Source organism: Corvus hawaiiensis, chromosome 4, assembly GCF_020740725.1.
Source record: "Corvus hawaiiensis isolate bCorHaw1 chromosome 4, bCorHaw1.pri.cur, whole genome shotgun sequence".
Lineage (NCBI taxonomy): Eukaryota > Metazoa > Chordata > Aves > Passeriformes > Corvidae > Corvus > Corvus hawaiiensis.
Window position 1 is genome coordinate 3,977,400 of NC_063216.1, and position 26,794 is coordinate 4,004,193.

Below are 26,794 nucleotides of genomic sequence, written 5' to 3' on the forward strand. Positions count from 1 at the left end.
AAATAGTTTAAATGTTAATTTCAAAGTAAAAAGTTTTCTGTTCTTTGGCAGGTTTTTTGTTGTTGATGTTTGGGGCTTTTTAAGGACATACAACATCCAGAACAATTTACACAAGATATATCTGGATTTGACGCAAGCAGAGAATATCATTGAAAGAGACAGATCAGACCCTTTTGTAACAATAAGTGAAATAATTCTTAAGAGGTAAGGAACTAATTGACTCTTCAAAGCCACTTTTCTCAAAGGAGTTAACATCCACAGGATGCATGAAAAGAGCTTTTTTTTTCTTCACCTTTAGTAACCTGGCATCTCTTTCATTGTAACTTGCCTGTGTGTTTTACACCTATTTTAAGTGAATTAAAGAGGAGCAATTCACAGAAGTCATGCATTTTCTGTCAGGCCATTAGCGCTTGTTTTCTCAGCATGCTCTGCAGATCCATCTAAAGATGTCATTACAGAAATCAATTGGTGTTCAAGGTGGTCAGCATTTAGTGACAATGGAGAGAAATACAGTAAATACAGGGTTTAAAGGAGGCACTGAAATTATGTCTTTGCACTATATTTGGGTCTGTTAGATAGTGCTTTGTGTTATAGGTAGGTGAATGTCAAGATTTGCTTTCATTCTAGACATTTCATGCTGCAGTGTCTGTTAACAGCTGTGTGCTTGGCACTTCTGTCAATTTTGTGTCTTGAACTCTGGGTCTGCTGCAAAAAATACGCTGTATGCCAAATGTAAGTGGGGTGGGACAAGACTGTACTTGGATGACAAATGTCAGAGCTGAAGTGAAGAGAGTTATCCTACCATAATGGGTTTTGAATATCATGCAAAAATAGGTAGCTATTATTTTGTTCTGTTGAAGAAATACTCATTTAGATAATTTTCATCTGGTCACCTTAGCTTCCATTAAGAGCACAGCTGAAATTCTTTAGAAATATCCTTGCAACACAATACTGCAAGGAAGAGGAAGAAATCAGTAGCTGTCATATGGCCAGACTCATCTCCATGACTATTCCTAAGGACTTGGCAATTTTTGTCAGTAGTGTCCAACCAAGTGGTGCACAGAAAGTGTCCTTCTATCATTGGCTTTCTTTTAGACAGGCAGAAACTTCCCAGCAGCTTGGAGCTTGGAAGCTGTGCTATCCCCACGGCAGCTCTGAGAGGTAAGTAAAGGAAGAGGATGTAGGGAACAGAATCATACAGGACAGGAGAGGACAGGTTGGACAGGAGAGATGGAAGTCATCTAGTGCAATCCCTGCTCCAAATGAGGCCAATTTGGAATCATAGAACAGCCTAGCTGGAGATCATGCTGTTCCAAACCCCTCCTGCCATGGGCAGGGACACCTTCCACTGGACCAGGTTGCTCAGAGTTAGATCAAGTTGCTCAGAGCCTTTTACAGCCAAGTTTTGAACACTTCCAAGAACAGAGGTTCCAACCTTTCTGGAAAACTTGTTTCAGTGCTTAAACCGCTCTCAACTTATTTCCATACCTCCAGCTGGCATTTTCCTTACTGTGACTTGTATTTGTTGGCCCGTATCTTTTCACTGTGCATCTCAGAATATGCTCATTCTCTATAGCCCCCTTGCTGGTAGCTGAAATGGGCAATTAAATCCCTTATCCTTCCCTTATCCTCTTTTCTTCAGGCTAAATATTTCTGTCAGCCTGTACTCACATGTCACGTGCCTTTATTAATCATCTTCATAGCCCTGTGTTGAACTAACTCCAGCCTGTTTCTCTGGAGGGACACAAAGTGCACAAAGTCTTCCAGAAGCAGCCACACAAGTGACATGCAGAGGGCAACCTGCCCTCTCTTTAGTCTGCTGCCTGTGTTCTCACTATCACAGCCCAAGATGCTCTTGGTTCTCTGTGCTGGTTTAGCCAAATCTAGAAATATATCCTCTGAAAGAAGGCAGGTCACAACCACCCTCCCCCACCAGGGTTGGGAAAAAAAAAAAATTTCCTCGAAGGAAAGTGAAAGAGATAAAAACTATTTATTTAACAAACACACAGAAAAAGGATAATGATGCTAAATAATAAAACCTCTCGCTCTGCTGAGAGAAACCTGGGAAAATTTCAGAGTCCTTCCGTAGATCTCTCTCTCCCCCTCCTTGGAGCTGGGACGGGGTGGTGGGCCCACCTCCGGGGCCAAGGTCTCAGTGGAAATTCCTCCCAATGTAGTCTGATGTTGAAACAGTCCAGCACAGGGAAAAAAAGGGAAAAAACAGAGTCCCAGGGAAACAAAAGTTCAACTCTCCATCTGTCTCTGGAGAAAGAAAAAGGAGCTGAAAAACTGGCCAAAAGCAAGTTGGGTGCTTTCCCCACTCTCACTCTGCTGCTGCAGCTGAAAAAAAAGTCTCTATCTCTGTGTGACCTTGAACAAGCTGCAAACTGCTTTGAAGAAGTTTTGCTCAGGTTTTCCTCCCCTCTCTCAGGCTCAGTTTAAAGGCACGGAAAGGCACAAAATCAATTTCTGGGCACGGGGCAGCGCTAGGGGATACACATCACAAAGTGACCCCGTGACACCCTCACAGTGATAAGAGCACATTGATGACTCAGTTTCAACTTGCCCAGTACGACCACCAACTTCTTTCCTGCAGAGGTGCCCTCTCACCTTCATAGGGACTGAGGTGAAGTGGCCACCTCAGACAGGGGTTTACAGCTTTTCCTGGCAACACCTGGGAGTTGGAGGAAGGTTGGAATCTTGAAATGGAGTATTACAACTCTCATGACCAGCGACAGGACTTGAGGAAACGGCATGAAGCTGAGTCAGGGGAGGTTTAGGTTGGATATCAGGAAAAGGTTCTTCACCCACAGGGTGGTTGACCACTTGGACAAGCTGGATTCAAGTGTGCAGTGTCATCAGCCTTGAAGGAAATAGTCAAGGCATACATTAGATACAAAGTCAACTTTAGACTGCCATTTAAAATGAAATATTCTCCATGCTTACAGGTCATCCGATTTCTTTGTTCACCTCTTTTCAAGTGCCTAGGAGAAAAATGAGAAATCTTGAGCATCAAGAATTGTAGGTTCCACTTCTAACTTGGCTTTCTTTGCTCAGAGAAATATCTGTATAAAATGAAGATCCTTTTGTGACAGTGAAATGGGGACAAGTTGAAAAGTTTAATATTGAATAGTTAGAAAAATTGCCATCAACATCTAGTTATTTCAATAGAACATTTTTTTTTTCATTATTAAAAGTATTATTGATTTCTGTTAGGTTTTTTCCTCCCTTTGGAAAGTGCAAAGACCTTAAATAATTTCAGTTTTCACTTATTCCTCAGAGTTGCAGCATATGACTGATAACTGCCTTTAGAACTTCTAATAGCTAAATTACAATTATTATGCAAAGGCCTACAATAGACAGTTATATGGATTGTTAAATGACTTTGCCTTTTTTGCAAACCATAATCATTTTCCTTTATTAGCTGAAGGATTTCATAATTTAAGGGAGATGAGAACCTATAAGTCACACTTTCAAATAAGGAACATGGATATTGCAAACATTAAATTCTCCCATAAAAATGTTAAGGCATCATTAAACTAGGATCAGATTAATACAATTCAGTCAACTCTAGATAGATATCTCCTGTAATAGGCTGAAACAATACCTAGTGATATAGGATGTATAAGATTTTACTACAATCAATTTATAAACCTATAAAACATACAGGTATCACTCAAAGCCACCATTAATTTTGCATGCCCTGTATTAAATCAAGTGAATTTTGTAAGGAAAAATATTCCCCACCCTTACTGTAACTCCCTTTCTACCGTTAGCTGCTATCACAGCATCTAACTTCCACTGTAAGTCAGATGAGAGATGCCTTCTGGTAGAGGTTGACCTGAGAATCTGTGCTTGATTTATCCATCTGTTTAAGTGTCTGAAAGCTTTTTAAATGAATTTTCAGGGCATAATTTAATTCTCAGTTGTAGCACTGTAAACCTGGAGTCACTATTTGTTCCGGAATAACAGCAAGCAGGATTCGACCCCGAGTTTAATCAAATTTTAAAAAAAGACTTGCACCTCTTCTAATCAGCTGGGTAAAGGGAGGGAGTCAGCTGGGGAAAAAGAAGGTTTGGACTAAAGGCTCTGTGCATGTTGCTTCCAAAGGTACAAGGTAGCTCTGTGGGTCTGGAGAAATGGCAATTTCAGAAAAGCAGGTCAGAGCCAACGAGACAAAACAGGACACACAAAAGTTCCCAAGTATGGTCTGTGTCATCTCTGCACCCTGTGAGTTGAGCCTCACGAGTGCCAGTACACACAGGTAAAGTGTTGTACCTATTGCCCTAACTGAACCCTTGTGTGGGTATATCTGTATTGGAATATTTTAGCACAGATTTCCAAATACACAACAGATTTATCCCATGTGCATAGCGAAAGAGAAGAGAGAGGGAAAGGTTTTTCCTGTGCCACCCCACTGCCCCAGACAGTATCAGTGCATTATGTCCAGCATGGATCAGGATATGATCATAAACTGTACTATATCTGTTTCACATATTAATAATCAGAGTCTGCTACTAAATTCTTTGCAATAAGATCCAGAGGTTGAAGCAGGACTGAGAGGAAACAACAGGTTGCTAAGCTGAGCAGAGCTGGTGTGGCTCCTAGGACATTTACAGCAGAATACAGGCAGAATCTCTTTGAAGGCACAGCTTAAAAGGTGATATGGGGGAAAAAATATTGTTTAACTTGGTTTGTGAAGCCAGACTGGACCATTCAGGACAGATCAACTTGAATATCGGCCACCTTTTTAACATAGGCCTACCTTCATGCACCCTGTATGCTTAGAAAGAGAAAAAGCTCCATGCACAATAGTATTGGTTTGTAAATCTGTATTAATGACCCAAAATGTAAACAAACAGAAGGAGATGTTAAATGCAGTAAAAGATGAGTATAGATTAGTTTCTTTGTAAAGCCTTCCCACTTGCATTTAAGATACATTATGTGATTTAGTTCAGTATTTGCAGTATTCCCTAAGGTCTGTATAGGACATACCCCAGACTGCCTCAGTCATCCAGTGAATCATCTAATGCAATTGAATTCTGAGTGACAGCCAAAATTATATGTAGTTAGTAAAAAATGTTGTTGTATTTAATCATATAATTGTGCATCCATTTAGATCAGCCCAGCAATCACAGGAACTCTTATCCACAAGTACCTCTACCTATGTGACTTGTGGTTAATAAGTAGGAAAGCTCACTCACAGGGCATTCACAGGCAGAGAATTTGAAGAATAAGGCCTATCTATATGCCAGCAAGAGACATTAATAATTATCCATTGTTGTAGAGAAGGATTGTTTGTAAATTGGGGTTTTTTTGAATGCAGACACCTCATTGCAAAGTAAAAGACGCTATCCTGGTGATATTTCATGTGAAAGAAACTATGAAGCAATTTCTCTTATAGTTTACCAATTTAAATATATAGGGGTTGAAAAAGCGGAAAATAATATTTCAGCCTAGATACCCATTGAACATTTTCTGAACTGCCCTGTCAGCACATTCTCCCCAACAACTTCAGAACCTGTGAGTCAAATTTGAAAGAGGAAGTAAAGTTCCAAAGTGCATTGTCTTTCTCCAAGATTACTGCAAAAAGGTCTCAGAATATAAGGCAGAAACCCTGACTGGAACTTTTAGCAAGGGAGCTGGCAGCATGCATCTGCTGGGCTTCTCACTCTGCTGTTTGGGTGCTGCAGTGCTGTAACAGCTGGGGATGTGTTCAGAAACTGGTGTGACTCTGGCCTCACCTCGGTGGCCTAAAGGAAACAACTCACTGAACAATTTTGTTGTAGAGTAAAACTTCTTGTTTAATGAAATAATGTGAATTAGAGCCATTTGGTGCAAAATGCTCCAGTTGCAAAGAGAAGGATGTACAACAGCAAATGAAGGCATAAGGGGTGCAGAGATTTTATGCTGTTTGCAAGTAATGAGCTTGGTTCATTCCATATGGCTGGTAACTGCAATCAGAATAAGTCACAAAGAGAGCTAATGGCTTTGCTCACACACCAATTGTGGAAACATATTTTCCAAGTCAGAAAACAACCGATTAGTTGAATCATGAGCCCGGAAGTCGGGAGACCTGATTCAACTTTCTGCTCCACCTTAGGTTTTTGGAGTTACCATAGCCAAGCATTTAAAATATGGCTTTGCTGCGGACGGCAGTGAAGCATCAAGGTCTGCTAGTTAGTTTTTTAATGAGCTAGCTTGGAAGCAGTCTGTGGCAGTACTCAGTTAACTTATCCTCAGCTACATTTCCAGTTCATCCATTAATTTAACTTGTGACAGTTGGATTTCAGGGTGTTTCGTGAAGTTCAGCAGGGATCAAATATAATCCAGCACTCTGATCAATCATATGAAATAAATTTAGCATTTAATGACCCAGTGGTCATCTCAAGTTAGATGTTAATTGTCTAACCATAGGGACTCAATTGACTTTGTAAAGTAGGACAGATGGGCTCTGTAGTGCTGAAGATGAAGGACAAAATAACTAGCAAAGGGCCCCAAGAGGCCGTATGTGGAACATGATTCATCTCACCTAACTTTAGAGATCCCCAACCCTAATTACCTTTAGAGTTGGTGGAGACTTTAATGCCTTTTGGAGAGTGATTCATCTCTGTTATTTGAGGCATCACCTTGATGAAGTAAATCATTTGGTAGAAAGGCATATGGATGAGGGGGGAACCTAGAAGCAGATCTCTCTATTGGGCTGGGCAAACCCAACCTGGGGGTCTTTTCAGGAAGTGACCTTGCTTATTTAAAGGTTGATGTAGTGTATCTGTGCTACAGCTTGCAGATAAAAGAAGAAACACTCTTGCCTAAGTCTAGCTTTTCTCCCTGCCATGTCTCCCTGTCATGCTCTGGGGATAATACTTTCAGGAAGCTGTACAAAGACAAGGTGGAAGTCAAACTTCCTATCAGACCCTTAGGTGTGTCTGGAAACAGGATAGAAGCTTTGGAGCCCGTTTTGAGGATATTAATATGCATGGAGGGTATGTCAACAGGAAACCTTTCAGCGCCTTTCACTGAACTTAATTTCAGTGAAACAGCTGAACTCAGAAGTGTCAGTCATGAAAAAACCCTACCAACATCTGCAGTTTAATTAATAAGGATCCTGTCCAATGAAGCCTATGAGGTGTCACCTTTTAAAACACCGGAAAAAATCCATCGCAAAATTTTATAGTATTGGAAGGCAGGAGGGGTCTCAGCTGGTCTTTGTGATCCGCGCTCTGGGGTTTATTAATAGGGATGCTCCAACCGAGGAGGGAAGAAGTGCGAGGAAAACGCCACGAGAGGGCGGCGTTGGAAGCAGGAAAGCTGTCGGCGCTCTCAGCCCTATGCAGCGCGTTACCTTTAAAAGGCACGCCACAAAAGCTTGGGAAACTTCCAGGGAGCTCACGGCATCTTTGAAATAAAGTTTATTCTGAGAGGGAATTAGTCTGTAAAGCTAGAAATCGCTTTCAGAAAAAACAAACAAACAAAACACACCGTAACCAAAAACCTGTGTGAAGCCTATTTAAAAAGTCGTGTTTACTAAAAATGGATTCTTCACCAGACACCACAATGCCTGTTGTTCTAAGGTCAGATGTTTTAATTTCCGCTTCTTTTATATTTATTTCAAGTGGTAAAATGCATTATATAATATAGATATGATAGCATTTTACTGCTGAATATGAGCAGAGGAGTGTACAAGGAGACAGACCTGCTTAGAGAGATCACTCTTCTCCAATTATCTTATTTGTGGCACATATTTCTCACTACTGTTAAGACACCTCCCTGAAAAAACTTTGGATATTTCCAGAGTTGAGCAGTAATTAAATGCATATCGGAACTCCTAGCCAGGCTTAAAAAATGAATGTAGCAGTAAATGGCTCAAGTCATGTCAAATATATAGGGCTAAATGTGGATATTAATTATATAACCAGAGGGACTCAATTTACTTTGTAAAGCAATTAAAAGAAGACAGAAATTTACAGTCTGTTTCTGGAAAAGAGTAATGCCTGTTTAAAAATAACTTTCTACCCAGAATAGTCTGCCTGTCTCACATAATATCAGTTATGGGGGGGGGGAACCCAAACCAACACAACAGAAGACTTTGGCATTTAAAACACTGCTTCTTTATGGAAATACCAAACCCAAGTTTTAAAACAATAGAAGGTGACAGTTAGGTGCCCAGGTGCACTTTTGGGCATGTAAACAAAGGCTCTGCTTTTCAAACTGGCTCAAGAGCACATCAAAACTTGGCTTCCCCTTGTTTTCATTCTCCATGGGCATGTTAAGGATACGAAGAAGCCTGTGTTCCTGTGGACAGGAGGTAGAGGGTTCATGTTTTTTTAAGATACAATTTAGTATTGCTCTAGATTATTCTAGTAGTCTGGTAGTAGTCTGTCTCTCATTTTTTTTGGTTGTATTTCTTGCCTCAGAGTGGGTAGGCAAGGACTCCTTTCCAGCACATGAATCAGAACTGGAGTTTGTTCCTCTATCCATAAGCGATGTATGAAACTTCACTAACCCAAAGCACCTGCTCCAACAGGCAGCCTGATGGAAAATTAACATGTTCTTGGATACCTACTGCACTTTAGTTCTGCTTTGACTGGTTTTCATATTCCTCTTCTTTTTAGTGTACCCTCTGAAAATACCACCGAGTGATTTGGGCCTGACTGTTGGTGAAAGGATCACAACTGTTCCGGCCAATGGCCACAGCATCTGCTGCTCTCTCTGCCTCAGGAGTGGACAGGATGCCAGGATCAGACATCTTCAAATATCACCTTCAAAGCAGTGTATTCTGATAGAAAGAAAAGCAACAGCACTCCCCACACGACTCAATGTTCTCCTGTCCATCACTTCAGAAATTGGCTTCGAACAATAGGCTAAAAAAACCTATGGTAGTTACTTTTGTCTTTAGAGTACAGCATGTTTGGTTGGCCTACTCAATACTTAATTATTCCTTTTTTCCAGGAGTATCACGCTCTAAGTTTTCCTGTGACGTTTTCCTCTCTGCCCTTTTGTGAACATCACCACAGTGGAATTTTCTAAAAGAGTTTAATGCATAAAGACATGACAGTAGGAAAAGGAGCTGAGGTGGTGTTAGTCTGAATTGTTTATTTCAAAGCTGTAGTGAGAAAGAGCTTCAAAAAGCCCTGAGAGTGCTCTGAGAGACAGCATTTGGGAGCCAGGGGCTATTACTTTTATACTTCAGTAGAATCTCTTTGCTTTTATGTCACTATTTCTAAAGTAAAAATGAGTTGAAGACAGGGAGAAAGAACATCAATTCTGAGTGTCTTTCTCAGGCAAAATTTTACTGAAACTAGAAAGTTTGTATAAGCAAGGACTTCCAGGCATGACAGCAAGAAACTTTTAATTCTTGTAGAGCAATTTCAAAATCTTTTGGTGAGAAAGGATGGAGTTGTATGCTGAAGCAATATGTGACAACACAAATAGCTCCATTTCCACACTCTTCAATGACTTTGATATGCTCTAGGTGATGTCACTCTCAAGGGTGAGCATCAGACACCATTTACATCATTTACTGTGTTATACAAGCAGGGTTCTTGCTAATTTCTTGTTTGCAATATGCCTGTGCCAGTTAACATATTACCTTCCCTGTTAGAGCTCCAAGAACACTTAGCAAAACATATATATGTGTGTATCTGTCTCAGTCTTTTAAGTAATTTTAAAGGCCTTCATTTTTAAAAGACATTAAAATATGTATATATTTTGAATGGGAGAAAGTGCATCTGCTTTAAAATTATGCACCCTTGTTCTTTTGCAGTTAGCAGCAATAAAAGACAAGTGAAATCCTGATGCTGAGAACATCGAATTATGTCTGTGCTGGGTGCTTTAGTGTGCTTAAATCTAAATGCATCCTGTAGCTGCTCCAGCTGGCTTTCAGGTGAGCACAGCCCAGGACATGGCCCAGATATGTTCCAACATTTACTCCATACACACCAAAAGACCATGGGGTATACTGCAGGTTCCATCTATCTGAGAGCCCGCATTCCCAGGAATATGAACAAAACTTAATTGGCCTCTCTGTAGCTGTTTTTTACTAATTTTTACAGGATAAAGCATTTTTAAAAAAGGCTCTCTACAGTGCTTAAAATTACATGAGGGCTTCTTCATTGTGCTCAGGAAACACAGCCAGAGGTTCTCTTTAGTGCAAGTGGCTGATTCCCGGATTTACTTTCTCCGGTTGGAATTTCAGATCTGCATGGTGCTTCACTTTTATAATGGAAAAAACAAAAGTCTGTAGCTTTATACCAGAGTAAAGGGAAAAAAAAAAATGTGCATTAATACATCAAACTTATATCCAGTTTATTTAATACCAGAGCAGTAAATACAAATAAGAGTTCTGGAATCTGGCAGTGCTAGAGCAAGATACAGCTACAAGTCTCTTAGTAGTTCTGGGATCCTGTGTGGGCTGGAAAGTTGAAGGGTGTACATGAGTAATCTGCACGTTCAGTCTCATAGATATTGACCATACTGTTAAAATATAATGCTCCTGATATGGCAGAGCAGCATCTGCAGAAAAACAAAGCAACCCTGTGCCTGTCAGCTGAGAACTATGTTCCAATATCTGTAGTCTTATAACAAGTGAAATAAACAGTCTCTTTCATTTAAAAAAAAATGTGATCTTTGGTCAACACAATAAAATGTGCTTTAGTACTGTTTTACAACCTTACTGCTAAGATTATGTGTAACTTTTTAATGTTGTCTTACGGGTGAACACTCAAAAACTGAAAGTAACATTTCTAGTTTCAATGCAGGTAAAAATTCAGAGCAGAGGTAGGCTTCAACTCAGCCTTGTACAAAGACTGAATCCCAGCTGTTCCCCGGAATGGGTAGGAGGCAGCAATTCACCTTCAGATCACTTCCCTTTCATAATTTCTGTACAATCACAGCACTTTCAAACACTTTTAAGGGCTTAAGCCCTTATTTAGTTGCCTAGAGTAAGAGCTCTGAATGTCAACTGGCAACGTATTTACTCCTGTCTGATGTTTAATATCCACTTCTGAAAAGTGTAGCTAGCATTACTTAGTGCTCTCTCCTGTGGCATTTCAATACCACAGCGATGACTAGTTGTAAGGACATTGGTTATTAGGAAAAACACTCTCTGTGAGCACGGGTCTTACCAGCAGGCTGACCTTTAAATCCAGGCAGACATGCTAGAGAACTTGTGCACTTTACCAGCCCATGTGCTTTCCAAGCTTCTGCTCCCATCTAAGATTGAACAGTCACATCCACCTCAGAGGTAATGAAACTTTTGTTAAAGCTTACAAAAACTCTTCTGTGAAAGGGATAAACCCAGGCTTTATGCTGACCCTTGCTATAAAATTATTTCACTCAACGACAGCCCTGCCGAAACAGTCCAGTGCTCACTAACATTTCACCAACATTTCAGCTCCCACACTCCTCAACCCTCTCTACTTTCTTTCATCACTCATGGGAAAGAAAGAAAAAAAAAAAAAGAAAAGATACTGAAACAGAAGACAATACTGCTTTATATATCTTCTTCCCTACTTCTGGTGCCTCTGCAAGGCAGCTTTGCAGGTAAATACCTTTTGTAGATTTGGTGTCTAAGCATTTAATTCATATGAATTTCAGCAAGTGTAAGGCACACAAGGATCTGAGTTAAATACAAATATATTATCACATGAAGCCACAGTATTTTGCTTTTCTTTAGTGCAAATGTTCTTGCACACACACAAAAAAAAAAACCATACTCAGAATTCTGAAGCAAGATTTTGATCAGCAAAGCTGAGTTTACTGAAAATTATGTGGTGGACTTGGTAGTGTTTGGTTAATGGCTGGATTTGATGATCTTAAGGGTCTTTTCCAATGTAAGTGATTCTGTGAAATAACTGTTTGTATTTCAGTTGCACCTAGAAGCTCTATCTAAGACCCTGTTGGTGTCGAATAAATACAGACTAGACTTCTCCTCTGGAGCAGCTTAGAGTTTAAGTGGCACAGCCCTAAACAGTGAATCTGTAGCAGTTTGAAACAGAAGGTCAGATCTTCTAGGTCTAGACCATCCACTTGACTATACCTTTCGTTTCTACTGTCTTACTGCTCCAGATATTGACCTTTGGAGGAAATTCACTGAATCCCAAGAGCTGCCTCTGCTCCATTGCTTCAGCTTGTTCCAACTTCAAGACTAACCAGCCCTTACACAGATTTCCTTCTCTTCCCAAACACGTTGTTGATTAACTTGGCCATTGACTTGGATCCGCTTGGTCGTCTCTTCTCCTTCAGTTTGAAACTGGAAGTGATATTCCTCAGGACTTTGGTGAACATTGCCACAACTTCCTGATAATGCTCTGCTGCAGACAGTTCACAGAATTGGCACTTGTTATCTATTGCCAGCTTCTGTCCTTCATCCCAGCCAACTTCCCTCATGTGGCATAAATCCTGTTTATTGCCAACCAAAAATATTGATGACTCGACCATTCTGAAATGAAAAAGGTTCCAGTGAGAGAAAAGATATGTACAATTCTGTGTCATATGCTGTGCTATATTCAGTGTGTATGAGAAATATGTATGTTCAGGACAACAGACATTGCAAAAAAACCCAAAATGAACTAACCAGCCCCCTCACCTTGCCAAGAAGAATTCTGGTTTTCCATTTGGCAAAGGATTGTCCAGACAAGCGATTCTCTACCAGTAGATTTTCATTTTTTCTCTACTCAAAGAATTAATGTATTTTTCTATGATGCTGAGTAAATTGTCAGCAGCTGGACTTCATGAAGAAGCAACCTGATCATTATCTCCATTTATAGGTAACAGAACAGAGTCCAAGAGATACATCAGTGTCAGTGGCATAACTCAGAAGGAAACACAGGAAATCTAATTCCAAGCTTCTGCTAAAATTATTCCCTCCAGATATTAACCTTATTTAAGAAAGTTCAGCAGTAAGACAGAAAAGTGGGGTTTTTACTCCACTTCTGATATAAGTAAAGGATTTCACTCTTTTATTTAGAAAGGACCTCAGCTGACTGATGCAGGAATACACACCACCATCCCCTCTCACATCTGCAGTTCTGGTGGTTCTCTTGGAAATTACTTTCTTTCTCACCATATGGTCACCCATGTGCACAAATGGTGTTGGGATCACCACTAAAGGCAGTTTAGGAGACATTTGTGGTATCACTTTCCTTTATTGTGGGAAATGCTTTCTTCAACCCCTGTATTGGTGCATCTCCATTGGTAATTGAGTGGGAGAGTAAAAGCACAGGCTGACTGCACCAGGCTTTTTAACCCGTGTAAATCATAGCAGAAATATTTATGGCAATCACTTAAATATTAGTTCTGTAAGAACTAAGAAGAAAAATCCTGATGTACTTGGGTTTGGATACAGTAAAATAGATTGTAATTTGCCACACACTTTGCCTTCACCTTGTTGTTGTCATTGTGTTATGTCACTTCAATGCTGCTGGATTTTAATTGCTACTAGGATGGCCTGCAAGCTCACAGAAGTGTTCTCAACTTTTCTCTATGTTTGCTGGGGGGAAAAAAAGAATGCCACTTACTTTTTACAAACTCTTATGTGAGACTCTCGGATCCTGTACAGCAGTGCTTTTGCAAATGCAAATGATGCTCTGTTGCTGATATCGTAAACAATGATAAATCCATCAGCCCAGTGGAGCTCATCTGTGAGGGAGAGCTTCCCCCGATGTGGCTGAAAGAAGTTCAGAACAGAAAAAGAATGTCACTCTTGTCACTTCAGAGCATTCTCTCTGTCAAGGTGAATGTGAGAACATTCATTGCAAAAGATGTTTATTAGGTCTAGGTGCTGGCACTGAATTCAGGTGAGTACTGCTCCAAAAGCCTAATAAATAACCAACATTAAAGATGGCACTTTGGATCACTGACAAGTTCATTATGAAACATTTACACTTTGTTTAAGCAGTGAAATTCCACAACCTGTACAGCCATTGCTTATGTTGAATATTCTGCAGGGTTACATGAAACATACAGGAGCCATCAACATTTGTGTGTTTTCGGGTTATAGCTCTGGTTTGCTTGTTCCTGATATTCTGACAACAGCAAGCTTAATGATTTTCATTTGTTTTGTTTCCTCGTTGAATTGTCCAAGTTTCAAACACTAATTACCCATATGTTAAATTTCTGAAGAGCTAGAAAAAAAATCTTTCCATCTGTAGCTTAGTTTAATAAAACTAGTGACAAAAGTCACTCGAGTGATAAAGGGTTATACTAATCCTTGTCTCCCTTCACACCAAGGAACTGTCACACTTCTGATTTCCAGAAAGCAACAGCTGTAAACTGTCCCATTAAGCAAAGGAATATAATTTCAAAACTATTTAAAATTAGCTTATCTCTGCACATGATTTGGCAGCAGCTAGCAAGACCATGAGACCTAAAATAGATAAAATACTGGAAGCTGATCAGGAAAAAAATAAATTTAAAAAATTTACTTTGGCTCTGTGGAAAACCCATTTTGAATAGTAAACTGAAGACTGCTTAAGTTGGTCCCTTACTAGTTTAGCACTTTGCTACTGCAATGTATGATCTCCACTGCCATCCCACCCTGGCTGCCTTGATTAGCTCAGCGTTAGGGCACCACTGTAGCACCATGAACATCTGGACTGTGATTGACCACGAGGGATGGTCACTGAATGCTGGCAGTGAAAGGGGATGCATGAGAAAAAAAATGACTCAAGTTCCCAGAACTGTCTAAAGACTTCAGCATTTTCAGTGGAAGATTTTTAATGCTGTGGAGACTGTGCAGCAGGTTTAGGGGCAGGAAAGGTGACTCAGGAAAGGTGTGTCACAGCTGTTTCCCAGGTGAATGAAGGGACAGTGAGCTTTGCACAACAGGAATCCAGCTACTAATGGGAAGCCTCAGGGAGCAGGAAGATTTTGGGAAGCAGAAACAAAAATGACAACTTTTCCTTCCACAGTCTGGTCCTGTTTTCTTCTCCAGTTCCCATGGGATACAGGATCCCCAAAACCCATCCAAGTCCTGTCAGACAACAGGCAATACCACCTCTACCTGTTCCTGTGCAGGAACTAAGAAGAGGTTGGGAAGAAAGAAGAAAACAGCCAAAGTTAGGCCTTGTTCCTAAGGAAAAACTAGTACAAGACAGCTCAGAGTGTACTAGCACAAACCTGTGCCCATACTGCAGCAACCAAAGTCTCTCCTCATAATTTAGGCCTAATCTGTTTAACCCTATCCAGCTGCCACTCCCAATGTTTCAATAGCTTAACAAAGAGTTGCCCCCATGCCACAGGATTTAATATGACAGCAAGTGGAAGCTGTAGGCAAGCTGAGGAAAGGGCTCTCAGACAGGTGGAAGCAAGCGCACAAAGGCAGCCTCTGAGAGGAATATGACAAGGGAAGACTCCATCGTGTTACATGACACAGCGCCTGTTTTGGGATCCTCAGTGCCCTGGGACAAGCAATGCTGTTTATCTTTACACTAGTTAAGTTTTTAAGTCCTTGAATTTAAGCATGGGTCAGGCTTTCAGTGATTTGGCTTTCATATTAGCATTCCTTACCCCAGTTGGTAAGAGGCAAGATAGCTGCCAAAAGGGAACCTGGAGAGCCAGTGTGATCAGATGGACCTAGGTCTGCATGTGTTACACAGACCCTAAGTGTCTCTATTCCTGTAAATTAAGTAAATTAATCCAAAATGTTATGTCAGAGTGGTTTACTGTGATTAAATTTTAATTGTCAAAGTGTACAAGCGGCATTATGGCTTTCCTTGGAAAAGGAAATTGTTCTGGGAATGCAAGCCTTACTTCCAGGCCTGTCTACTTTGACTGTTTCTGCAGCCATTTAATAAACTGTTTGCTTTATAAGCTAAATGTCATTCCTTTAGAGTATTTGAGAAAGCTGCATGTAATGCAATAACTTATCTCTGTATTTACCCATGTAAATAAAAGTGATGTTATTTCTTTTAGTATTATTCCAAAATGCAAAAGCATTTCCAGAAAATTTCAGCAATGAAGGGTTTCTTTGATGAAATGGGAAAGTACTCAGTAGATCTGAGCCCCAGCAACTATAAAATTTCAGTGTTTAAAAAAAAAACAACCAAAAGAGCAAGCACAAATTCCAACAACCAAAAGTAACCCCTTGGCCCTTTTTAGCATACACACAGGTAATGAAGAACAGCTTTTCTTTACCGTCCTGCTAAATTCTTACCTGTGAACAAGGGTCATAAATTTCCAGGTGTATCTGCCTCCCATCCAGGCACAAGTGTTTAGTGTAGATGCATTCTAAAAGACAGAAATTATCCAAAGAAAATCAGTGTTACTGACTGGGGATGACAGTGAAAAGAAAAAGCAACAGCGAAATTTGATAATACTGAGGATTCCTTGAGTACTGTTTGGTTGTTTTTTTCAACACATTTTTGTCTCTGATCTAGTTTTTTTGCAGGTGAGGAGGGTTGTTAGGGAGGGGGGTTTTTTGTATGTTTGTTTTGCGGTTTTGTTGTTGCTGACTGGTTGTTTGCTTCCTTTTTTTGAACACACACTGGAAACAAACCTATTTAATTCTGCACCAATCAACCCCTTAGGCAGACCAACACCATTTCACTGTGGTGTTCCCACTGAAGTCTTGGTGAATGAATACTTTCAGACCCCACTTTTCCTCTTCCAGAATGGAGGAGAGGGGAATACACAATCCTCACAATCAGCTAAGTGTTGATGATCACTCAGCTTGATACCAGGGCTCAGGATTATAAAAGCAGTCAGCCCGGCTATGTGCAGTTCTGATTCTGCACAAAAGTTGTTATTTAGCAATAATGTTTATTTACCATGGCATCTGGTGCTTTAAGAGTTCTCATACTAGGCAGCATTAGACCAAGAGTATTTACAGGATCATGCCCTTAGGATCTAGTCCAAAAATATTTCTGTAGCGTCAGTTCTCAGATTTGGGACTCTCCGCCAGCACTGGCAACATTGGGAACTCTACTGCAGACACACCATCACTGTTATTTTAGGCAGCAGGATGTTCTAAGCAAGTGTAACCAGTCTGTGGTTGCCAGCAGGCTTTCTACACTATAATTTGTCATTTTCTGAACTACAGGGACAAGAATTGCTGTTGACACTACAGAAAACACACTTGAAACTGTGTAATGAGGGATAGCTCTGTGATCTCTGGAATTCAGCATCTTCAGCATTCTTCATGCTCATCTTAAGAGTTCATCTGACAATAAACTATCAGTCCCAAGCATCACAGGATATAAATTCTACAGCCACTTGCTCGTTCCCTTAATTTAAAAAAAAAAAAAAAATTATGATTATTTTGACTCCACTAACAGTGTTATGATCTTTATTTTACCATCCCTATTCCTGCTTTCTTCATCTCTAGAAATAGTGCTAAACTTATCTTCCAACAAACTTTTGTTAACAAATAACAATGTTCTGGGGGTTTGACATGCCTTTTCCAGAACTTGCAGTACTGGAGGCTCAGAACAGAACCTGGTTTTGGTTGCAGGTGGCTGGAACACACATAGAGCCCAGGGAGCACTACATAATTTCCATGTGACAGCTTAGACCTCGAGCACCCAGCTGGGACACAAACTGTCTGCTCAGTCTGTGTTTGTATAATAACAAGTAATGGCAGAGCACACGTGTACAATTGTAGCTCTTCCTTCAGAATAAGTTAATTTGGATATATTCAGTAAAATTCAGCTTAGTACTTCTTTTTGCTTTGTTATTTATGGATCACTAGAAGCTACTCTGATTCCTGTGGTGGAAAAAAAAAGTGTGGATAGAGTCTTTCACTTTAGCACGGAGAGAGAGAATGCAACCTCGTTAAGTTTAGGGGCTTCTGCCATATCAGCTGGGGTGGCAGCACACTTCCAAAGTTATTTGTCTATCAGCTGAACTGTATTTCCACCCGGGATGTAAAAGCCCAAGTCCTGCTTTGCCACCTTCCAAGACTACGAAGTGTCTGAAGGATCTGCATCTTCATTCTGCCAAGAACGTGGCGTGTTATCCTGTGTACAGCGAGGCTTTCCTCAAGCCACCAAACCAGCACACTCCTGCTTCACTGGGGGCCTCGCGTCATGCTTTGAGTGCCAGATAAACAATCTGCTTCCCCTCTCCCCTGGAGCCGAGGAGGGGGTGTTCAGTAGAACAGGTGTTGGGGTTTTTTCCAGTCTATTCCTTTACTCTCTCCATCTCCTCTCCGATCGAGCTGCCCATAACCCACCCTCGCTCCGCACTCGCAGCCCGGTTCTTTCCCGTCCCCAGCTGCTGTGCGAGGAGCGCCCCGCCAGCCCCGTGCCCGAGGCTCTGCGCTTCGGGGCGATCTCTCCCCCGCCGCCCGGCTCGCCCTTTCCCCTCCCCAGGGCTTACACTCCACCAGGACCTCTCGCCCATGACCCAGCGGAAACTCAAACCTTCCCAAAAAGTTCTGCGACACCGCGGGTTTACCCCGTTTCTCCATCAAATAAGCGCTTGAAGCGTCGCCCGTCGCGCTCCCCAGGGCCCCCTCCCGTCCGTCCCCGCGGAGCCGCGGCGCTCACCGGCGCTGGACGCGTACTCTCCGATGAACCTCCGCGTCAGGAACCGCACCGCCAGCGCTGCGGGAGGGAAGCAGAGCCACGTTTAGCGGGGCCGCGCCTCCCCCCTCCACCGACCCCGAGGCATTCCCTGCCTTTCCCCCTTACCCGACTTGCCGGCTCCGCTGCCGCCCAGCACGGCCACCTTCACCTCGGCCATTCCGCCGCCACGCCGCCCCCGCCGCCTCCGAGCCTTTAAAGCGCCTCGGGCGACACCGCCCCGCATCCCGCATCCCTCATCCCGCCTCCTCCCGGCTCCCCGCCCGCCGGCCCCGAGGGACGTGCAGCTCCCCGCGGCGGGGCCCGGCCTTTTCAGCTTCTGAGAGGCGCCTTCCTCCTCATCCTCCTCCCCACAAGTGCCCAAGTGCCGTCCCCCCGTGGCGCAAACTTTCTGCAGGTCGCCTTCCTGCCGCCGCCCCGGGCGGGCTGGCGGGTCCCTCGCCTCCTCCTCCTCCCTTCCGTGCGCTCAGGAGCCAGGGGAAAAAGGAAAACAAGAAATAGAAAAGAAACAAGGAAAAAAACCCGTGTTTGTGTGTGTGTGTGTGCGTGCGTGTGGTGTTTGGTTTTGCTCCAAGTTTGTCTTGCAGGCTTGCAGTCACTTTATACCAGGAATATGAAAGTGAAGAAACTAAAGTGATTATTTTCTTTTTTTTAAGTGTTTCTGAGGGTGACTTGCTATTAAAAAAAAAAAAAAAAAAAAAAGGTGGTTTGGCTTGTCTGGTGTTCTGCGCCCCAGGTTTCAAAACTCTCATCTAACTCTCATTAAAACTCTAATCTTGTAAAAAACTTCTGTGGGCCTGCCTTTTTATGCCTGAAAATGTTTTTTATAGAATCTAAATTTGAAGTTATGTGGCACATGGTGTTTGGCTGAGGCTAACAGTACACCTGTCAAAAGGGAAAATGTGAAATTGCAAAATACTACAGATGTGAAAGGTGAGGTAGAAGGGGCTTACTCCACCAAAAAGACACCCTGTGTCTGCTGTACCTCTTTGTTGTGAGGTTCTCCCAGTGCTCTCTAATGGTTATTTGGTTCTGAAAGGGCACAAAATACATCTGTGCAAAGGTTTACTTAGTCCACTGCTAAATAAGAGATTGCTTTAATATCCAGGTTGGTTGCACTTTTATACTTGTTCTGTTCACGTTTATTTTATTTGGTTTATACAACTTCAGTATACTTATTCTGATATTTCTACTCTCTTCTGATGGGACTGTTGTGCATCATATAAATCATTCAATAAAGCACTGCTGCAGTGTGCTTGCTAGGGTGTATTACAGGTACAAGAGATTTACATGAGCTCAAGAAAACAGGCAGGCAAGGTGTTTGAATTTTTGTTTGTTACAGCTGATGGAGATGCTTAGTGTAGGAAAATGTATTTAAAAATAAACAGGCAGGTGCAACTTGGCTCCAAAGTCCCTGCTTAAAAGTTGCTAAAGCTAGAGGTGTGATCAGAGGATACATCTATTTTGCTTTATGGAGGTATTTTCACAGAATCATAGAATGGCCGGGGTTGGAAGGGACCTTAAAGAGCATCCAGTTTCAACCCCCCTGCCATGGGCAGAGACACCTTCCACTATCCCAGGTTGCTCAGAGCCCCATCCAACCTGGCCTTGGACACTTCCAGGGATGGGACATCCATAACTTCTCTGTGCAGCCTGTGCCAGGGTCTCACCACCCTGACAGTAAATAATTTTTTCCTAATATCTAACTACCTTTCAGTTTGAAACCCTTTCCCCTTGTCCTGTTCTGCTACTGCTTGCTCACAAGACAAAAGTTATCAAAGTGTCTAAAAGAACTTTAGTCTGACTTTTTTGGCTATTTTAACATTTGCTTTTGGAATAGCAGGATGCTGAGGTCACTAGGCTTGAGTCAATATTAGTGTAACAGGCACAACTTGATATTTTGCTATTTCATGTACATTGAAACCACTGCAACAGCCCAGAGAGACTTTACAGGAAGCTTAGCATCAATATTGAGGCAGCTTGCTAAAAATCAAATGCTGTGGTACTAAACATTGTACTTGAGATGTGAATTGTCCAAACTCCTATTTTATACCCTCTGCAAAGGGAAGAACAGAATCCAAGTCTCCTGTGCTGGTTATTTGAACTTAACTATATAAACACATCCCTCGCCTAAACAGCAGATATGATGACCAAATTAGGGTGTTGCACATGTTAAAGAATGTACTGCCTGGGACTTTTATTTCTTTTAGTAAAACAATAAAGTGTATTAAGGAGACTGAGATGATTTGTTGGGTGTATTTGGTAGGCATATAACTTAAAGCATTAGAGAAACTAAGTTTAATTGAAGATTAAACAACATGAATATTTCTTTTCTGAAAGACTGTATTTCTCCAGCCCTTCCTAGAATGAAGTGGAATTGAGAAAATTTATAATGGAAGGAACTCCTGAATATCCACTTTTCTGTCCATTTTCTATTATTACTGCTGCATTTTCCTTTTACAAGGGTATACACAGACATATTTTTTAATTTCTTCACACATGGAGGACAAATCCCAAATTTCTTCTACATCAACACCCACACAAAACTTGTGAGCAAAAGTTGCTCACCCATCTAAGCAACACCATTTTTGACACTTCAAGCTGCAATAACACTTCTGTTGATCAGCTTGTTGAAAAGCTTTGATTAACATGAAGCTTGAGGGAAAGTATCGCTAGAAGAAATGCTGCAAACTGAACATACATTTTTATTAATTATTTGCCTAGATTTGGCCTTTTATATAGAAGTTTGTGGTAGATGTTGCAGTAATGCCTCTTTAAATTGCCTTAGCTGCTTGCTTTCTTTGAGTGTTGACTGTCCTTACCTGCAGCTTGTACAGTTGTCACTTTCTGTTCCTTCCATTTCCAAATCTGTCTGTTCTGGAATGGTTTTAACTTCATTACCCATGGGTGTAAATATCTGTGTAAGGTTAGAGGTGTACAGAAAATAGTTCATCTCTCTAATGAGCAGAAGATTGCATGTGAGTTTCACATGTGAGCTGGTCAAAAATGAGTTAAATCTGTGCTGCTCAAGTGACCAGTGAGTAAACTTTGTTTACATGTGTAAAGCTCTGCTATGAAAATAGTAGGCTTCTAATAGATATAATAAAAAAAAAATATTAACCAAATAAATTACTTTTTTTCAGTGAACATGGTAGAGGATTGATTTTGAATCGTTTAGCCTAAAATTTTTCAGAATTCTGCAGGTCACTGCTCAAATGAGGTCATTTTACATTTCATCCCCAGTTTTGTAAATTGGGATGTCTGTGGCTTGATGCCAAGACCTCTGAGAATCAAAACTGCTTGTGGGGAAAATTAATATCAGGAAAACACTTACTTTCCATTTTAGCCTTTTTCATGCAGCCTGGCTGGTGGAAAGAAGGTGGAATTGGGAGTATATAGCTAACTGTACTCTGTGAACAAGAAAAATGCCTCAATCCAAAAAGCTTAGTTAGAAACCACTGGCTGAAGCAGGTGCCTGCTGTTTGCTGTGTATGGCAGAGAATTTCCATAACTTGGTCTATGTCCCTGCAGAATTAGTCCCCTTTTGGCTTATGGAGTAATGTCTTCCAGGTAAGATCTTTTAAAGCCCACTTTCCACTAAATCTTCAGGTGGAGTGGTTTAAATTTTACATCTGCTGCTCTGACATGAGCACACGAACTGGCCAGCTAGATGTCTAAAACCACAGCAAAACTAACAAAACTAGAAGAACAGGATTTTCAGCTGAATTTGATGTTTTCATCACCTATAGGCTTGGATACATTCCTCAGGGGAATGCACAGAGGTATTTATTCACGACAGCAAGAAAGTGTGATAGAGCATAATCCCAGTTACTTCTCTTTGTGTGGTGCCATGGAATAGATGAAAACTGCCATTTTCCTCCTGAATTGCTGAACTGCTCTTAGAGGTAGGTTGTTTTATTAAGGGATTGAAATTTTATCTCTCTGGCCATGGGAAAGTTCTTGGTTTGGGGTTTTTGTAGCAGAAATTACACATTTGCTCAATGATAAAGTACTGTTAGTGCACGAGGTAAAGTGTCAAGTTGATTTTCAGTGTCTTACATTAAGTACATACCCGAACCATTTGTTTGACATCTGTTCTATGCAAACTTTAGCATACAGATTATCTTTTGAATGTATAACCATGAAGGGACTAGCACACGATAAAAACCTCTACATTTCACTGCAATGCAAATATTACAGCATTAAAATAATCTCATCATATGGCTTGGACTGCCCTATGAAAGCTTTAAAAAAATCCTTCTTGAATAATTAAGGTGTTAATGACAAGAGGCAAGGGAATTTAAATGGTATATATCTTCCTTATATATAATTATTGTACATTCTAATTTTGGACAGAATTCTGCTTTGCTTGAGTCTCATGTAAGACATTTTTTCCCCAGGAAACAGAAATCATTAAACACTTAACCTAATCCAAGTTCAGCAAAATGTGGGTTGCAAGGCCAAACACTCTCAGAGGGTGCTTATACCCAAATCCCAACATAAAGAAGACACTTTTTATTTTTAGTGCCTAGGGAAATGTTATTTAAAGTTTCAGAGCTCTAGTTGTAACAGAACACAATTTATTTTATTCTTTAATTATGTTCTGTTCAAAAATTTATTTTTCATAATTTATATTAAAAGTGAAACTCAGTATACAGAGGAAGTTGTTGATAATCTCGCTAGAAATGAAAAAAAAAAAAGAGAGATCTGTTTCTGTAATGGAATTTGTCAGACAGGAATATTGCTCATTGAGTTAATTTTAAGTGTTGGAGATTCTTTTCCCCTCTTTTGGCATTGGAAGAAAAATAGTTGCTTTCCAGATATGCTTTGCAAAAGTTTAAAAATAAGACAGGGAATATCATCCTAAAGTAATTAAACAGTCTTGTGATAGAGAAATATTTATTTTAGGTTTAAAAAACCCAGGCTGAAGTCCGTGACTTGAATCAAACAACAATTTCAAATTCTCTTTCTTACATCCCAGGTGACTGCAAAACTCTTAAGGGATGAAACCAGTTTTTGTTCTCTGTCACGGATGTTATTTATACAAGAAATTAAAAACAAACAAACAAAACCCCCCAAAAGAACCCCCACAAACCAAAAACAGCTGTGGTAAAAAGTGCTACAAGAAGCCATGATGTTTCAGAGAAGATTAACCTTTGCCACCAGGTTATTTGGTACACTGATTTTTTTTTTCCCCTGTGCCTAAATTTCCATCTCTGATTTGATAAACATTATGACCAAAGACCATTTCTGGTGGTTTGCCCATTTGGATGTTCACACGTGAAAAAGGGAAATTAAAACAAAAAAAAGAAGGGCGAAAACTACTGAGCTGTCAGAAAACTGACACTCACAAAAACACATAATGAAAAAACTTATATGATTTCTGGCAACTGGAGAAAAAACCTGTGAACTTGCATTCTACAAGCAATTAAGACGACTTCTTTTAGGAAAGAACAAAGAGATAGTGCTTAATTTAACTAATGTCTCTTTTATTTTTTTAATTTATTAGGAAAAAAATATGGGGGGTTGTGATATGAAGAGGATTTAGTATTTTAGAAAATGAATACAAACAGTATTTATATGTTTTCTCCTACAATCTATGTGTCCCACATACAAAAATTGTGGGAACTACAACTGATGGCTTTCCCCTAAAATATATGAAAGGAATAGGGGCCTGGAAACAGATGATACGAGCAAAGCATTAGATTAGAAGTTTTCCCTGACTGTGAAGTAGGAAAAACAGACCACAATGAACTTTGAAACGGATTGAAGAGCCAGTCACTGTTAAAGTTCAGGGCTGGATAAGACACCCAACCTATTTCTCCTGTGATGCCAAATGCTTTTTAGTGATCATTGATGTTTGTTGAGTCTGCATCATGATGAAAGTCCTGCTGAAAGTTCTTAAATGAGTTACAGGGAGATAAAACCAGGGTTTGAATTTGCAGCGTTTTAACCATTCTGCAACAAAATGCTGGCACTTATGTTCTTATCTCACGTGAACATGTGAGATAATGCTGATCTGCAAGGGAAGTCAGGTCTTTCTGCACGGTGCTTTAGCTGGGAGTGTTGAGCTATAGTGTCTTGCCCTCTGCTTGGGGCCCTTCAAGTTTAATGCCAGCTCTTTCAACCGTTAGGATAGGCTTGAGGTTGCTTCCATCAGTCTAGAGATGAAGGGAGACTCCAGCTGAGCATGCTCCTTGTCACTGCCAGTTCTCCCTAATCTCAAAATCGGATCTTGTGCATTTTGTGATTGTAGATATATTCTGAAAGATCTGTGTCTTTGAACAGTGTATATGAAGCAGAGGATGAGGTTTTTTTCCCAGCAAGGCTTACCTTGCTATAAATCCATTACTTTAATCATTATGGGTTGTGAGAAGGAGGGACACAGTTTCTTCTTAAAAATTTTATGTTTTCTTACTATATTTAGTGTATTTATTACTATGCTATTACTATATTTGGTGTAGATTTAATATATTTTTCAATGTTTGCCTGTGTTGTGTGTTAAAATGTTTGTCTGTGAGTTATATGGCATCTCATGCCAGTGTATTTTAAATTAGGCTTTTAGTAGATCACAGCATAAATAAGCAATTACTAAACTCTTAATTTCTGCTAGATTAGTGAAGCTCAGAGTGCAGAAGTTGTGTTATGGTCAATACATATTAGAAGAATAAAGTAGAAAATGAGAATAGTCAACATTTATTCATAACTTGTTGCTCTGTGGGAGATGTTCACTCTCCAAATGCAAAATGCTAAATGTATCAGAATATAAACATTGCAGGGAAATACAGAGCTGTTTCTAGCTCTGTGGTTGCCATGGTTTAGGTCCAGGAAAACACTCAAGAAAAGATTTAGTGTTCATCTTAAGCTGATAAAAAGTTGTTTATATCCAACTCTACCCTCTGTTTCTTCCTGTGGATCCTTGTGATTTCTGTATAATTCAATCTTATGGTCTTGTAGTCCCTTGACTGAACAGATCAGTTTGCTGATATGATATAAAAATAAACTTTAAAAAAAAAGGGTTTGCACTAGGTTTTATCTTGAACCACTTAACTGAATGGACCCGACACTGTATCACAAATAGTGGGATAGAGAAGGATGTGGGAAATGTAACCATGAGCAGGATGAAGGACACAGCTGCAACTTTCCAAAGTAGCCTGCAGTTGCAACAGCTTTAGAATAGTTGGGCAAATTTTAGCTAAACAAGTTCCTGGGACCAGCTTTTCTGCATCCCAGGTTTCTGAAAGTGTTTTCTGTCTTTGAAAGATCATGGAGATTGGGATATCTTTGATGATTGGGAAAAGATATTTTTTAGACCCATCTTCAGGAAAAGCACAAAAGGGACAGTAACTTATGGGAAGAGATCATCTCCTCTGCTCAGAGTTCATTAGACCATGCCTGGAAAACTACTTTTGGTTTTGCCACCCCTCTCCCCTGGAAGAATGCTGTGTGACTGGAGGAAGTGCAGCAGAGAGTGCCAAGAAGACAAGGGACCTGGAGCACTTGCCATGTGAGGAGAGGACTGGAGCCCTCCAGCACATATGAGGAGCTTACTGAGAAGTTGAAACCAGACTCTTGACAGTGGTGCACAGTGGGACGACAAGAAATAGCAGGCTCAGATTAAAAAGGGAGAGTTTCAGACTGGGTATAAGGGAAACCCTACCTGCCATGAGGACAATCAGGCAGCCCATCCTCATAGACTGGCTAGGGAAATGGCCAGTGACTTGAACTGAAAACTGGACGCTTGGAAGGGTTGCGATCAGTGTCACAAAGTTCAGAAGAGGTTCAGTCACTGGTGTACCCCAGTCATCAATAATGAGGCCAGTGTTGCCTAATATCCTCAATCAGAAACTGGATAATAGGACAGAGTATCTTGCTGTATTTGATGGTATCTTGCATCATATTTGATGGTAAACTAAGCTGAATGTCCTTTTAAGTCCATACCCACTTCATTTATGATGGGCCACAAAAAACATCTTTAAAAGCTCTTGGAAATTCTTTAAGGTGCAGCTATTGCAAGATGTGATCCATGTGAAAAGGTGCTGAGCACTCCAAAATCCATCAGCCGGAACAGGCAATTCATAATATGTGATTTTGCTTACATTCTATCATGGGCTTGTACTCTTTTAAAACAGTCCTAGAGAATTTGCAAGTAGAGGATAATTAGAGTTATTTATTAGTGTACTGTAGTGTATCATTCTAGTGAGAACACTCCAGTGGCTCTGAGTAGAACTGCCCTTGGAAAACTGGCACTTACAGCCCTGAGGTTTTTA

General features: G+C 40.7%; 1 protein-coding gene across 2 annotated transcripts; it reads right to left on the minus strand.

The window, feature by feature from the left end:
- Positions 1-10,287: 10,287 nt before the first annotated feature.
- On the minus strand, positions 10,288-18,966 carry RERGL (RERG like). 2 transcript variants are annotated; one of them, XM_048302395.1, is made up of 5 exons: positions 18,633-18,965; positions 18,489-18,545; positions 16,157-16,230; positions 13,521-13,669; positions 10,288-12,442 (listed from the first exon to the last, which is right to left on the minus strand). In XM_048302395.1, exons 1-5 carry the CDS (start codon positions 18,748-18,750, stop codon positions 12,160-12,162), a joined length of 681 nt encoding a protein of 226 aa, XP_048158352.1. In that variant the 5' UTR covers positions 18,751-18,965; the 3' UTR covers positions 10,288-12,159. The 2 variants fall into 2 exon arrangements, with proteins under 2 accessions (XP_048158352.1, XP_048158353.1); XM_048302396.1 differs by lacking the exon at positions 18,489-18,545 and having other exon boundaries at positions 18,633-18,966.
- Between the last annotated feature and the right edge of the window lie 7,828 nt (positions 18,967-26,794).